The sequence below is a fragment of the Mastacembelus armatus genome, chromosome 4 (assembly GCF_900324485.2).
Source record: "Mastacembelus armatus chromosome 4, fMasArm1.2, whole genome shotgun sequence".
In the NCBI taxonomy this organism is placed as follows: Eukaryota; Metazoa; Chordata; class Actinopteri; order Synbranchiformes; family Mastacembelidae; genus Mastacembelus; species Mastacembelus armatus.
In genome coordinates this window covers 12,314,875-12,330,525 of record NC_046636.1, presented here as the reverse complement: position 1 = coordinate 12,330,525, position 15,651 = coordinate 12,314,875, and the positions used below count along the sequence as shown (strand labels likewise).

The following is a 15,651-nucleotide window of genomic DNA, read 5'->3' as shown; positions in this document are numbered from 1 at the left end:
GTCCCTGGTCCTGGAACTGTATATTGCTGATGTGCAGTTACTGGCCCCACCAACCTGCAGTGTCTATTTGTTGTTTATTGTTGCTGTTCTTTTCTCTCTCCTGTATCGACTCACCCCAACCGGTCAAGGCAGAGTACGGTTCTGCTGGAGGTTTTTTTCTTCCGTTAAAGGGAGTTTTTTCTCTCCACTGTCGCCAAGTGCTTGCTCCTAAGGGATTTGTTGGGTTTTTTGTTTTTGTAAAGTGCCTTGAGATGATTTGTGTTGTGATTTGGCGCTGTACAAATAAAATTGAATTGAACTGAATAGAAGTTTTTATCAGTCAGCTCTTGTGAGCATTACTAGTTTTGAATTTGTATTTGCTATGTACATCCTGCAGTCCTCATTTATCTGAGCTCATAACACATTTTTTTTAAAAGATAAAACATTATATATAGCTATTTTGACTATAACCAGTATTCAGATGAAACCTATTGTACTATCTCACACAGAGTACCTCACTGAAATGTTTACCATCGTGACATTTTTGAAATCAGTTAAATTTTCTAAACTTTGGCATAGCAATAACTTTTGTTCCCTGTCAAAATTGACCAGTATGATTTATTTATTGAAAACAAAAGCCCAAATGTACACAGGAAAAACTTAACTATATTACAAAACTAATGCTTGAACCATACACTGAATACATTTACAATTTTCTCATGTAGCTCTGAAAAGACAGCGTCATAGGGTCATCCTAATAGTTTTGTCTTCTCATGAGTGTGTTGGGCAATAACGGTGATAACGCCGAACCAAACTTAAATAACTGCATGCGAATAATCAAATCAATTTTGATCGCACAGGTAAAAGCAATATATCATTCGAAACTGTAATAATAACAACAAAACGCTGTGCTTTTGTAAAATAAAGAAAGAAGACAGGGTGCGTCTGTCTCTGTCATCTCTTCACAGACACGTAAATAAAACCAGAATCTCAGCAAATACTTGCCTCATAAAAATACATATATGGCTAGAAAGCTTGAAATGATTTCTTTGAAATGAAACAAGCCAAAAACAAATCATCACTTTTTATTTAATTCGCATGAACGTAAGGAGAAGTACCTTTTCTCCTGTCTCACCTCATTACAACTAATTTGATCCGGCCTGGCACTGAGCGCACTGTTCATATGGAAATAATCTGAGGTGAACCAGGTAATTATGTGCACACCCCCGAGAAATGACACAAAATGTCAAACCTCATCATAGAATTTACTCACTTTTTCAGTGCGTTTGGATTATGGCACGTTACGCGGGTGAAGTAGTGTTTCGTTTGTTCCAGAGATGGATAGCTTACTTTCTCTTCAGAGTAAAAACACGACTCAAATGACAAACAATTGGATCCGCATTGTATTGTTTTGTATTGCAGTAATCTCTTCTCAACCACATTGACTGAAAGGCTCAGCTTTGTTTACCAGAGGTGCGAGAAGGTTGTATATTGTGGAGGTTGCCATGGAACCAAAATGGGGCTTAAGGTGTGTGTGTGTGCCCAAAGACATTTGTGTGTTGAGGTGTGGGAAAGGGGTGTAGAAATGCAACAGGAGGGTTAAGAGTTCATGTTAAACTGCAAGTAAGCAATGCACCAAATAAGCTAACTCCTAAAGCATCCAGTTGTGAACCAGACCGGCTCGCCCAACGGAGCCTGACACAAGGTAACGACACTGCCCGTGTTCTACTCCACATTCTCTGGTAACGTCAACGTTGATGTTAGCATAATTGTTGGGATTGCTGTGCAAAGCAGCAATCCCAAGATATGTTCTTCGTTTTTTTTCTCTTTATTATTATTCCGCCGTTTTTCGGTCGCTATCTAGTCCTACACCGTTCGACATAGAAACGTCATTCAAACACCGTCGCGTTCAGCTCGATGAGGAGATTGATGCTTCTACTTTTTTCAGCGATATCTTTCATAATTTCTGAAATATTCCAGGTTTTGTTGGAATTTTTTCCCATAGGAATGAATGGAGAGAACGTTAAAATCCCCTTCAACTTTGTCCTCTTTCAGCTTTAACTGTGTCAGCATACTTTCAGCTAGAAACACCATTCGACCTTTAAACGGGTCAGAAGGCATTAATCTATTAGTCTTGTATTCAGCTTTTTAATATCTGTTATGGTTTTTCTTTAATGGCAGTTTAAGTTATGTTTTTTTTTAGGAAATTTCTGAATTTTGCATTGGTGTCTATGGGAGAGTGCTAGAGCGCGTGACGTCACCGCTAGAGCGGGAGAAGCTGTTAAGTTTATTGAAAATTATTCTCTCTAACTCGCCGTCACGGCCACAATTTTGACTCTTCATACACCATTTTCTCAAAAGTAGTAGAGATTTTTGTCTTCTTTCAGGCAATGTTTTTCTTATTTTCATAGGACCTACGGTTTTTCCGAAACGTGGCCAAATAGGCAGAGAGTGACGGCTCAATCTCTCATTCACTCCCATTCTAAAACAGCCGTAGCGTTTTTGGGATAAATGCAAATGAAGGCTGTTTCTAACTCGCTACGAATCCTTCATTTTTTGGAATATCTTCACAAAAAGCGGATCACTCTCTTCGTTGAAGCCTCCTGGTTCTGTTAGTGAAAGAATTATTTCGATTCGGTCTTATAGTTTTTCTGTAGTAGTCCGTTTTGTGAGGTGACGTTTTGTTAGCTTCTGCTTCACTCAGCGTGTGCTAACAGCCGCGTCAGTCCCCCTCCCACTCTGGGCTTAGGTCACCATAGTAACAGCTCAAAACAAAACTGCGTAGCACCGCTCTGTGCTTCGTACCTGTGGACGTACATTACTCGTATTGATTTTATTTGGAATACACATGGCTATGAAATTACGTATATTCCTTAATACTAACCAAAATGTGTGTAACAATCATGGTAACGTTAAGTGAGGAGCTTTGCTCAGTTTTCAGTGAAGTCATATTATAGTTGACGATCTGCTAGCAAGGAACAGCCCTTCTTGCTTCATTGGCAGCTCGTTACGTGTGTGTGTGTGTGTGTGTGTTCACAGATACTTGACGTGAACATCGGAGAGGACATTGACTCGTGCATTGTGAATTTTCATTAGGCGATTAAGAAACGTTATATTTCATTTAATCTCATCCCGTATTGCCAGCGCTAGCTTGCAGCACTTGCTTCCTGCCCGAGAGCGAGAGAGCTAGCGATTGCTGCAGGGACAAATTTAGACTATATGCACCTTATTATTTTGGTTTGTGTGAAGATAACATACCAGAAGGGATTGGAATTATCATTTGTCATTAACAGATACAAGAAATATCTGTTTTTTTCAAAGAAAACAACCAGGTTCAGGTGAGAAAGTGAGGTCAAAGTGACACTACCTGACTGCATTACACATAACAACTGGGTAATGCAGTCAGGTAGTGTCATTTTGACCTCACTTTCTCACCTGAACCTAGTTGTTTTCTTTAAAAAAAAAAATCTATCTTTAATGTAAACATAAAACTGAATTTTCTTTTATTTGTTAATGACAAATGATAATTCCAATCCCTTCTGGTATGTTATCTTCACACAAACTAGGGATGCTCACACTGTTAACTAGTGTTAACTGAACCATTCCCCCTGGATGCCTGCCGCTCTCCCGTGCTCTCTCCCACACCCCCCGTGAACACTTCCAGGACCCTCCAGAGAGCCCTGCTTCCCCCTGAATGCCTGCCCCTCTCCCCTGCTCTCTCCCACACCCCCCGTGCACACTTCCAGGACCCTCCAGGGCCCACTGCTTCCCCCTGGAGGGTAGCTGCTCTCCCATGCTCTCTCCCACACCTCCGCTGCACACTTCCAGGACCCTCCAGGGCCCACTGCTTCCCCCTGGAGGGTAGCTGCTCTCCCATGCTCTCTCCCACACCTCCGCTGCACACTTCCAGGGCCCTCCAGGGCCCACAGCTTCCCCCTGGAGGCTAGGTGCTCTCCCATGCTCTCTCCCACACCTCCGCTGCACACTTCCAGGGCCCTCCAGGGCCCACAGCTTCCCCCTGGAGGCCCGCAGCTCACTGCCCCAGGCCCCACTCTACTCTTCCAGGACCCTCCGGAGCCCACAGCTTCCCTCTGGAGGCTAGCTCCTCTCCCATGCTCTCTCCCACACCTGTGCTGCACACTTCCAGGACCCTCCAGGGCCCACTGCTTCCCCCTGGAGGCCTGCAGCTCCCTGCCCCAGGCCACACTCTACTCTTCCAGGATCCTCCGGAGCCCACAGCTTCCATCTGGAGGCTAGCTGCTCTCCCATGCTCTCTCCCACACCTCCGCTGCACACTTCCAGGACCCAATGCCTAAGTCCAGATTCTTGTATAAGGTTCCAAGAGTCTCCTGCAGCACTTTGCCCTTTCAAAAAAAAAGCCCCGAAATAGCATTTTCTCAATTAAAAAAGCCCTGAAACAGCAACTCAATATTAAAATGGACGTTACCTATTGGCATACAGCTTCAGGTACCAAGTGAGGCCATTTTCCATGTCAGCCATGGTTTCTGACATGGTCAGACTTTCACAATAAAAGTCTACAGTTATTTATAGGAAGACAATACATTTTTGTAAATTGTAAGGAATATTCAAAATAAAGTCTAAATTCTTGTACAAGGTCCCAAGAGTCTCCTGCAGCACTTTGTCCTTTCAAAATAACAGCCCCGAAATAGCATTTTCTCAATAGAAAAGCCCTGAAACAGCAACTCAATATTGAAACGGACGTTGGTTATTGGCATACAGCTTCAGGCACCAGGTGAGGCCATTTTCCATGTCAGCCATGGTTTTTGACATGGTCAGACTTTCACAATAAAAGTCTACAATTATTTATAGGAAGATATCACATGTTTGTAAAGTATGAGAAATATAAAAAAATAAAGTCCAGATTCTTTTGTGATTTCCCATGAGTCTCCTGTAGCTCTTTGTCCTTTCAAAATAAAAGCCTGTTTATAGCATTTTCTCAAAATAAAAGCACCCTCACTACAGTCGGTATTTCTCAATTATCGCAATCGGTCGATTCAAAACGTGCTTGGCGACGCGGTTTGCCTCGAGCTTTTCGCGCCGATCAGCAATCCCAACGCAATTTCTTCAGAAATTGCATCGTCTAGTTGCTAATTAAGATAAACACGGCAGCTCTAGTTAGAACGTACGTGTAATGTCGCGAGTCAATATGGATGACTAGGTATAGCCTTGGTCTAATGTTAACATGTTCACGTTTAAGAAATAAGAATACGAAAGTCTATTTTATCCGATTAATTGCTGAAATATATGTAAATATAATATCTAGCGTGACTTTCACTCTCTTCGTGGTGCCACAAGGAGGGTCATAGGATCTCTCGGCGACGCGCATAGCAACCATACTAGTTACATATCCACTGCGTGTTCTCCAATATCCTCGCATTTAGTTTGGAAAATATGGTACATAGTCTGTTTGGACTAAAGTTTTTTGATGCATTTGAGTTCTAAGTCTTTTTGTTCCATCAGCAATATTACAAAAATCCATTTTTACATTTGTGAAACGATTCAGAATTATGAAGATTTGAATTGAGATTTTTGAATCGTGAATCAATTTTTTTTTTAAACCACCCCACCCCTATTAACATCTCACTTCAGTCTTCATACCAACAGAGTTATGTCTAAAATGTATTGTGAATATCCTGTTCCTCTTTACTTTCTGCAGGTTGCAGAAACATGTCAGTTGGCTGTTCGTCGATTGGAGTGGCTGCTAGGTGGGGGAGAGAGACAGTTGGAGGATGGAAGTACAGATAAGAACCCATACAACTCAGTAGATCCAGCCCCTCCAGCAACGAGGAAGAGCGTGGCGGAGCTGCGTGTCATCCTGTTGGATGAGACTCTACCACTCTTTGAACGCTATCGTGCCATGTTTGCCCTGCGTAACTTGGGCAACGAGGAGGCTGTGCTGGTACTGGGAGACGGTAAGATACAACACTATGGGTTACTGTTAAATCTATGTATTACTCCAGTAATTACAAAACTACAGAACTGTAACTTGTAACCTATATCCTATGGTGTCTCTCTGCTTCTTAGTGACAGAGCTTTGTGATGATAATGGTAGTGCTTGGATTGGACCAGTGCCTAAAATTCTTTTTTTTGACAACTTTTTTTTCTTCAGGCTTACAGTGCTCCAGTGCTCTGTTCCGTCATGAGATTGGCTATGTCCTGGGTCAGATGCAGCACCCAGCAGCAGTCCCAGCTCTGCGTGCAGCTCTGGACTGTTGTAATGAAAACCCCATGGTTCGACACGAGGCAGCAGAAGCTCTTGGCTCCATTGGCAGAGAAGAGTGTGTGGCTGTGCTGCAGCGTCATTGTGGGGACAGAGAACGTGTCGTTAAAGAGAGCTGTGAAGTAGCTCTAGATATGCTGGAGTATGAAAACAGTGACCAATTCCAGTATGCTGATGGACTGGTCAGATTACAGGGTTAGAGGGCACTCAAATCCCCCCCCCCCTTAAACTCTCCAAACAGCTGGACAGCTCAGTACTATTGGGTTCCTTTGGATAAAACATTTTTTCTGTTTTATGCTGTATTTGTTTCTTTGTAATATTTAAATTCAATGCAGTCCCTTCAACACAGTTAAAAATGAATGCTGACAATCTGATAATGTAATGGTTGCCTAATCTTTACGTTGTGATACTTATATTACAACATTAACATAATAATTTGCGTGACTCACAAATAAATTGGATTTTTAAAACAAATTGGGAAATATCACTGTAAAATGTAACTCAATCAATCTCTTTCATTTCATGTTAGTGAGAGCCACAACTCATCTACCTACACTGTACATTGAGAAGTTTCAGGTGTTATTTTGACCAGCCACATTAAAAAGAAGCTAGAATGTGCACTCAGTTACCAGATGGAGACACTAGGGGAGGAGAAAAAAATGGGACAAGTAGGGGCTAATAGTGGTCCTGTGGGACTTAATAGTGGAGAAAAGTTTTAATTAATCTGCGTTTTTAATTATTCTAAGCAGAGTGAATTCTTTTCATTGTGTTAGTATCCAACATAACAGTTGGTTTGCAGTAAGCTATGATTAAAACTTATAGTATGAAAGAGATATGGCACATAACAAGATTGATTTGTTCCAACACAGCAACTGAGCTACAAGAATCTAGCTTGTAGCTATGGAATGTATGAGTGTTGCTGTATAGATACCACAGCATTCACATACAGCAAATTTGCTGCAATTGTATGTAGTGTTATTCCAACATATAAAGCACAGTAAGCAGTAATATACATAATATCAGCACTTCATTTGTATTTTTGTGTTGTGTATAACTCATGGCTGATTACTGAACTGAACAAAAGTATTTCTTTCTTTCTTTTTTTTTTTTACAGATTTATCAGCTTTGGACTGAATGTTGAAGGACTCATTACAATTACTTTCAAATGTAGGGTTTTTCTGAGCTGTATGTCAAAATATACACTATATCATATAGTCCAGTAAAACGCAAGTGAGACCATACTATATGGAGTACTATTTCATTCTGCTGTAATGAAGTAAGACAAGCAAAAGATCTTTACAACCATGTGTTTACTGGTATACTGTATGTAAAACAAAAATTATGCTGTAAACATATTTGTGATCTTATGACAGTACTTTCAATACTTTTGTAGAGCACATGAGGGCTCACTATATGGTTTGAGAAGTATGAAAAATGGAGTGAATATTATCACCATCCTAGTGTAACTGTAGCACAATGGTGGACAGTGATTTGATTGATTTTTGTAATTATTGGCATGAACATGCCACCATAAATATGTTTTGGCAAGGAAATATCTGGACCAGTTGTTTCAAATACAGTTTTTAAAACGCATGTGGGAATGCACTAGGGAGCAGGTGGATGATGTTTAAAGTGCAGTAGTTTGTTCCAGGCATGGCAGATTGGTAGTGGAAGTGCTGAAGAATGCAGGAGTCATCATCAAGCTCCTTGTTTTTTTTTTTTTTTGTTTTACTTTTAAATTATTAATCTGCTGGAGAATCACCACTATCCAGTAGAAATGGTGGATAAATTCTTCACATTTCATTGTGGAGGACTAAAGTGGCTAATTGAGCAGCGGTCATTTTAAAGAGAATTGTGCAATTATACCCTGTTTGGCAATTAGCTGAGAAATTTCATGCTTATTATTAAGATACATGTAAGCAAGGGAATCCCAATGTTCATCTTTATGTATCTGTTTTGGCTTTCTACATTGTTTTAAATGATTTAGTACTTCCTTTAACTCTAATAAAAAAGATTTTTGCTTTTGATATCAGTCAGAAGCTATCATAGATACTGACATGTCTACACAATTTATGGGCACAGAAAATGTGCATTTATGGGGGCACAGGTGAATTGACGAGAGTGAGATGAGCTAATTATAGAGAGTGTAAAAGTGATTAAAATCTGAAGAACGGCAATAAATGGATATTAAAGTCAATAAGATCTCTGTCATACTGAACTTAAAGTTTGAACGGTCTGAAAATTTGTGAATAAAACCGTAGCTACATTATATTTACTTATTTACAAGGGTTCTTGTATTAGAAAAGAGTCATTTCAGCAAATGGAGCAGAACAAGTGGTTTTAACTATAACAAGCCTGTTTCTGTGTGGACTGAGTACCCTATATTTTGCTGGCTGTTAGACACTGTCAGTGGGAGAAGGAATCAAACGAAATTGGAGAAATAAGCAAGATGAGCAGTAATCCTGAAAGGGACAATACTATGAAGCAGGACACTGGGCTGGTAATCTGTTGCACTGGATCATGAAGGTGCGGTTGGGAGACTTTTATTTCCCATGAATTATTTGCTTTCAATTTACATCAAGTTGCCAGTAACTCCTATAACAAAAAGGTGCCGTCATATCCTTTTATATATTTCTTCGACTCGAAAAATATTACATTTTCACGTGATCAAAGTGATTATTCGCATGCAATTAGATAAGATCAGAGTATATTTTATTTTAATATTTTTTATTTTTTTTAAGTCACCATGGACCTTGCAGCGCCCTCGTGAGCTTAGCAACCATTCTGTTACAGTAACCATAGCAACGGCTGAAGTTTGCGATTGCGTGTTTTTGAGTGAGACGGTTAATATTTTGTTACTGCTAACGCTAGCTACCTAACTTTAACTAAACGTTTGACGTCTGACAGTCAGTGTGTTACAAGATAAAGCAATAAGCAGCATCAAAGGAAATATACAGAGTTGAGTAACAATGGAGGCCATAGATGAAAACCAAGATATCAGTCAAACGAGACTAGACTCCGCTGCTTCGTTCAAGGCTTTCATGTTGAAAACCAGCACCAAAAGCAACCTGAATCTGTAAGTAACGTTAGTGGGTGTATGTCAGTGCTTTGATATTAGTGTATGGCTGCAGGGTGTTTAGCGGAACTGTGTCCAATTCGGATCGCTTTTTAGCTAACATTCTATTAAAATTTTTCTTTAAATACTAATATATTTGATCAAATAAAGTTTCCAGCTGAGTTAGTAGCATACAATTAAAGTATAGGTTGTTGCCTTTCTAACCATAACGTTATATAGTTTTATTCATTTACTCAACATTTGTTGTTACCGGAGATGAGAAAAGTGCCCTCTCGCGGTTGTTTTAGCCGTGCACTACTGTTGTCTAATTGTGACCGCTCACGTCTGTTCTCTGCATCCACTTGTCCTGCTGATTTTTTGGGGTTATTAGCTTGTTCCTCACCCGATTGAGTTTACCACAATACTATCAACACATCCGGGTGCAAAATACTGCTCTTCAAAATAAGATTGCATACTCTGATAATTACAGATTGAGCAATGAAAGCTTGCTGATATTAATCTTCCTGTCTCATACTTGCTGTCTGGTCTTTTAATTTTTTTCTTATTTCAACCTCTTCTTAAATAATTTATACAACATATAAAATATAAAGTTTATATGATCACACACTTACTAGAGAGGGGCAAGAAACAGCAATCACAAGTAGCAGAGCAATATTTGCAGTGTTGCTGTAAATATATGGACTGTATTAAAATGTGTTAACAAACCAAGTCACATGATAAGCAAATGTGGATGATATGATTTATTTAGATAAATAAAAATAAAAAAAAATAAAAAAGTTTAAATGTCCTGGCTCCAGTAGCACCAATAATCTTGTTCCATCTCCCCCTCCTCCCAGCCCACACAAATGGTGTGGAACCATTTGTGGCAGTTGTCACACTGAACCCACGACATCAATCCCTCTGAACAGTCTGGAGGTTCAGGCTTCCTGCACCGGCCACACCGCCAGACATTTGGCTCCTGTCTTCTTTTCTGAGCGGTGTGACCTACTCACAGAAAGAAGCATAAGTTAGATAACTCAACTATTATGGGCTGAAATACAATCTGTTATGTTATGTTAATTTTTACTACTGGTGGATGTCGTGGGTCCAGTGGACGAAGAGAAGGAGCTGGACAAAGGTTGGGCCGTTGGAAGCTGAATAGCTATATAAATAAGAGAAAGACTTTGAAAGACTTTAGACACATCTTGCTTACTCTTCTTCAGGGATAATACTACCAACATGTGAGAATATTTTTGGCGGGAGGGAGAGGAAGACGTTAGGGACCCTTGGAGGCCACATATTTGCACTGATGTTGATGGCTCTAAAAAAAAAAGTAATTTTAACATAGAAATAAATACTCAAAATAATATGTAGCAAATTGCTATCCACTGCTATAATTATTATATTTGAATAATCAGATACTCCAAAGCGTAAAACAGATATAACTTATGGTCTTTGGAAAACATGGAGGGGGGGACATGATCTCCTGCAGGCAGGCTCATGGCTGATGGTGTGCTGCTGGGGGCAGGCAGCCAGGGACTGTGAGAGGTAACAGAGGGGGCCGTGTGGGCTGAGGGACTGGCGATGGAAAGGCCGGAGCTGGCAGCTGGTGCTTTCCTGAAGGGCACTCGTCTTTTGCAGCTGGCGGGAGCCAGGCAGGGTACACGATGTGGCTGCCAGGCTGATGTCTTCAGCCCGCTGCAGCTCCCGGTCTCTTCTGGCCAGAGCTTGGGCCTCTGTCCTCACAGCATGGTCCTCCGCCTCCTCAATGACGCCAGACATCTCCTGAGCTGTCAGCACCCGGGCCTTGCTGGTGTTCCTCCTGACTCTGCCGGTGTTGCGGGCATAATTGATTTCAGCCAGGAGGTGGGCCAAGTCTGCTGAAATCCAGCCTGATGCTGCCAAGGGATGGGCCAGGTAGGGATTAGAAGAGGGAGGTGGAGGAGGAGGGGGGGTGCTGTGGGGGGTGGGGACACAGACTGAACTCATTGCAGCAGGAGGATGAGGGTGGGGTGAAGATGGGCTTGAGGGTGGGGCAACACTAAGAGGGAAACAGTATGTGGGTGGGTAGCACGGTCAGTGATGTCTGGGGTCCGTGATGTCAGAAGATGGTGATGCCGCTCCATGAAATGAATCCACCATGTCTGGCCAAGCGCCATTTTTTGGTGCCTCTGAGTGGCGGAGGTTGTAAATGGCCAGAGTGTTGGCCACCTTCTGAGGCTTTGTCAGAAACCCATGACTGGCAGAATACAAACAGTACTCCATCACGGAATTCTTATCTTCAGGAGTGAGTAGTGTCCTCTGACCCGGTGCACAATCAGAGGACACCCTTCCACTGACTCTGTTTCTCAGCGTGGTCTTGGGGATGCCAGACTGTTTGGCTGCCTGACTCGCACTGATCCTGCCTGCTTCCACGTCCTGTAACGCAAGTTCCATGGCCTACAGGGTCCACTTCTTTGTCTTCCTCCTCCTCTTTTTAAGCTGGCGGATGTTTGGCATCTATAAATTAACAATACAAACTTTGGTGAAAAGACAAAATTCATTTTTTCTCTATGGACAAATAAAATTTTAAATAGTACCAAACACAGCCACCCATATTTACCACATAAATTGCTGTATATTTACCTTAAAGTACAATTTCTACATGCAGTTTTTTTCTTGATGCTTTTGTGAACACAGACAAACACACACCTACTTTTCTCTCTTTTTTTATTTTTTATTTGTACGTTTCTTTTCTTTGATCTGTGTCTGTCTGATCTGTCCTGGCTTCTCCTGTCCCTGTTCTCTTTCTCTTTAGTGTCTATTTAGTTAGAAACATAAACCAATAACTAGAAACGTAATGTATCTAAATTTATACAGCCTGATATATATATTGTTATAGTGTTTCAAATGTTCACTGTGAACACAGTTCTCACTCTCGCCTACCCACCCACACAGATACATAGCTTATTATTTCAATTCAAATACCATTAAAAAAAAGCTTTATTTGAGCATTATTAACAAGAACAACAAATTGTATTGGCTACTAATACCAGCTAGATTATTTAAGATTAGATATTTGTTCGGTAGGGCTTTATGTTTCAATGATCAGTAAAAAATAAAAACATTTCCTCCAGTCATCCTACTTATCTTCTTGTTTCTAAGCAAGTTTATGTGATCCTACGCTTTAATTAATTAGACAAAATGGCGTCAAGCTAGCTACAAAATGCACTCGTATGAGGGCAGATCTTCCGAGTATAGCAAAAATAAAGGCACACTTTAGCCGGTGAAAGAGCCTGTGATATCGTCATAAAACCTACGAAAGAGGCCGGGAAGGTTTGTCTTCATTCAACTAGTTTTTATTGCCAAGAACAAACAACTCACTTTGTAACTCCTGAACGTCCAGGGATGATTTCCTCATAACTGTCTGAGTACCAACACTAGATAGCCCTCTAGTGACTACAACCAGCAACAGCCAATACACTATATAACAGAGCCCAAGCGCGATATAAGTGTTCTGACGGCTTTCACTCATCAAAGTCACTTTCATATAAAATTTAGATACCTAAATATCCATAAAACATTTAATTTGGCATAGAAATAGTTTAATATGTGTAAATTATCCCACTTACCAGTTCATTGTAATTGTTCAAATCAATGCCCGCAAAAACATCGGAAAATGCATCAAACCAGATGTGATCACAATAGCAGCCAGGGGCGATCCGTAGTGAATTAGCAATGTTGAAAATACAACATTAAAAGCTCATGTTAGTTACTCCAATCACATAATCACTTAATTCAAAGACTAGGTTTTATATCGTTACCTTAGCCTGTCCTAAGAAGCAGGTTTACTAGCTAACGTTAACTCCCGTGTAACCCTTGCACTCGCTATCTAGCTAGAGGTTGAGTCATAGCAACTGGAGTTCTAGTTTTTAGGTCAAAATGTTTCATCACTCTACTGAGTAGCTTCATCAGTCTGAGAGAAAGCTGGTATGGAACCTTCAGTTTATTTTTCAGGTTGGTTTCACTCCATCCCTAATCCCATACAGGGGTGGTTAAAGTACTCACATTCTATACTTAAGTAGAAGTACAGATACTTGTGTGAACAAACACTGGTAAAAGTAGAAGTACTGACTCAACTCCTTTACTCAAGTAAAAGTAAGAAAGTACAGTGTCTGAAATATACTTAAGTAAAAAAGTAAAAATGTTTTTTTTTTATCATCAGTGATACACAATAGATCTTTTTGATAACTCCACAAAGCTGAAAAAGTTTGACACAAAAAAGGAAATTCTTTTATTAACAACCTGCACAGTTGCTGGTACAGTAAAAAAACACAACGCATTCATCATGAATCATTCTTGGAGCCGACAACTTCGAACAGTTATTTTAAGTATTGCCATGGATGGGGACTGTCTTGTTTTTCCAAATCTGCTACATCGTCGTCGTACTCAGCAGTACCCCTTGGATTCCTTTCTTCCCCCATGTCGCACTGCAAGTTTTCTGTCATAACTTGTACACTCGATTTTCCTTTCTAGTTATGTCTTTTACGTCGTGTTGTCATCCGCGAAGGTTGAAAAAATAATGAGCCTGTTTTGATAATGTAAGGAGTAGAAAGTACAGATATTTGTGTTTAAATGTAGGGAGTAAAAGTAAAAAAAAAATAAATAAAAAATACTCCCACCTCTGGTCCCATAGGTTCATTAGGTGAGCACTCGCTGCAAAGAGTGCAATTTTATTTTAACACACAACACAAATCCATTTGAAAAGCACTAACAACTCATGTCATAGCGATTCCCTGCACCCATTCTATGGGGCCCCATGGAGCAGTCATTAGTGTGAACTTGTGCCCATCCAGGCAGGGTCGGATCAGGGTGGTAAAGAAAACGGAGTGGCGACACTCTTTTATCTCACCACCGCGCGGTCACATGGTTCATATAGGCTTCAATAGTTCCAGACAAACCTTCCGCTCTATCGCTCTGCGTTGTTTTATGGGAGAGAACAGCAGCAATTGCGTTATTGTAAGGTAAACATTAAAATGAACCAAATAATTTTTACGCTTTAACTATGATTCTACATTCATATATTGCAACTGGAGTGGCGGAGTGACAACAGTAACAGTAGTTCAGGTATAAGTTTGTATTTTTTCGAGGGAAGTCTAGGTTATGGTGGCATATGCAGGCTAAATATAAGTTAGCATCCCTTACCCCCATTACCCAATATGTACTTCTCCAGCAGTATTGTTTGGGAATTGTAATACACCATTGCTTTTTGGCTTTACTAGGCATTAGTTATTATTGGCTTTCTAAGATTTGCCTAAATTCCTTACCAGCATTGTCGAAGATCTGTCAACCTTTTGTATTGTGTGTTAGCAGTCTGTCCTGCCCAGTTCTTTCAATGATGCAAAGGTAGTCATCCCAGGCCCACCAGACATCCTTTGTATTATTTTAATGCTAATTCATAACCATGTATCAAATATATATCAAGTAATAGTTAAAAACCACGGGAGTGCCCATGTTCCCATTTGCATATCTATTTTTAAATGCCTGTAGAATTGCAACCAAATAAGATAGAGCAATAATTCTTTTTGCATATAAAACCAGATGATGTACACTTATATAATCACACATTCATCATGTCCCAGAGCACTGTTTATTCCGAGTAATGGGCTTGCAGAAATCCAGTAAAAAGCGCATACTATAAAATCATTATAATCCAGACCGCGGGTCTTGTCAAAGCACTTCCTACTTGGAATACGTGATCACGTTGTGAGCATGAACGATCATGTGGTCACCACCCGCGACAACAGGAAGTGCCTTCTTTTCCCGGGAATTGTAGTTTTTTTGGCGGAAAACACGTCTTTCGCATACTTTGACCTGATACCCTCGCAGTCGCTCAAAATTTTTCTATTTCACAAAAACACTTTTTTCAAACAGCCCACACACACCAGACATGTACATGTTGTTATTTTGCAAATTATGCCTTTCTGTATATAGTTATTCCTGTGCTGTACTTTGATGTAGATGTCTTTTTGCGCATTGTACACAATGTGCATTTTATTTTCGTTTTTATGACAGTTTAGAAAAATGAGTGTATCTCAAAAACTAAGTTATGGACACACTGCAGATAAAATTTCTGTGGTGTAAAATGACTTTGTACAACTTTTTCATATTTACAGTTTTGAGAGATACAGCTATGACATTTCTGTATTTAGAAAAATATGTGTAAAAAACGATTTTCATTTTTTTGTGGTTTATTGCACTTTTTAGCAATTTATTTAGTTAGTATGGACTTATTATGGATTTATTATTAACATTTGGGACATATGGATTGTATTGGTTTATGGCAAATTAATATGCTCCAAAAAGTGGCACTACAACATCTAAAAATGTAAAAATA

The 15,651-nt window shown here is 40.1% G+C and overlaps 2 protein-coding genes across 4 annotated transcripts in view; both read left to right on the top strand.

The window, feature by feature from the left end:
- Positions 1-8,247, top strand: part of dohh (deoxyhypusine hydroxylase/monooxygenase) — a 33,220-nt gene extending 24,973 nt beyond the window's left edge. For both annotated transcript variants that reach the window (XM_026323618.1, XM_026323617.1), the window contains exons 5-6: positions 5,657-5,912; positions 6,110-8,247. In XM_026323618.1, the coding sequence (XP_026179403.1) occupies positions 5,657-5,912; positions 6,110-6,420 (567 nt within the window). In that variant the 3' untranslated portion in view covers positions 6,421-8,247. The remainder of the gene's footprint in view (positions 1-5,656; positions 5,913-6,109) is intronic.
- A 746-nt stretch (positions 8,248-8,993) lies between these two features.
- Positions 8,994-15,651, top strand: part of rsph4a (radial spoke head component 4A) — a 32,426-nt gene continuing 25,768 nt past the window's right edge. For both annotated transcript variants that reach the window (XM_026323758.1, XM_026323759.1), the window contains exon 1: positions 8,994-9,296. In XM_026323758.1, coding sequence (XP_026179543.1) covers positions 9,190-9,296 — 107 coding nt within the window. In that variant the 5' untranslated portion in view covers positions 8,994-9,189. The remainder of the gene's footprint in view (positions 9,297-15,651) is intronic.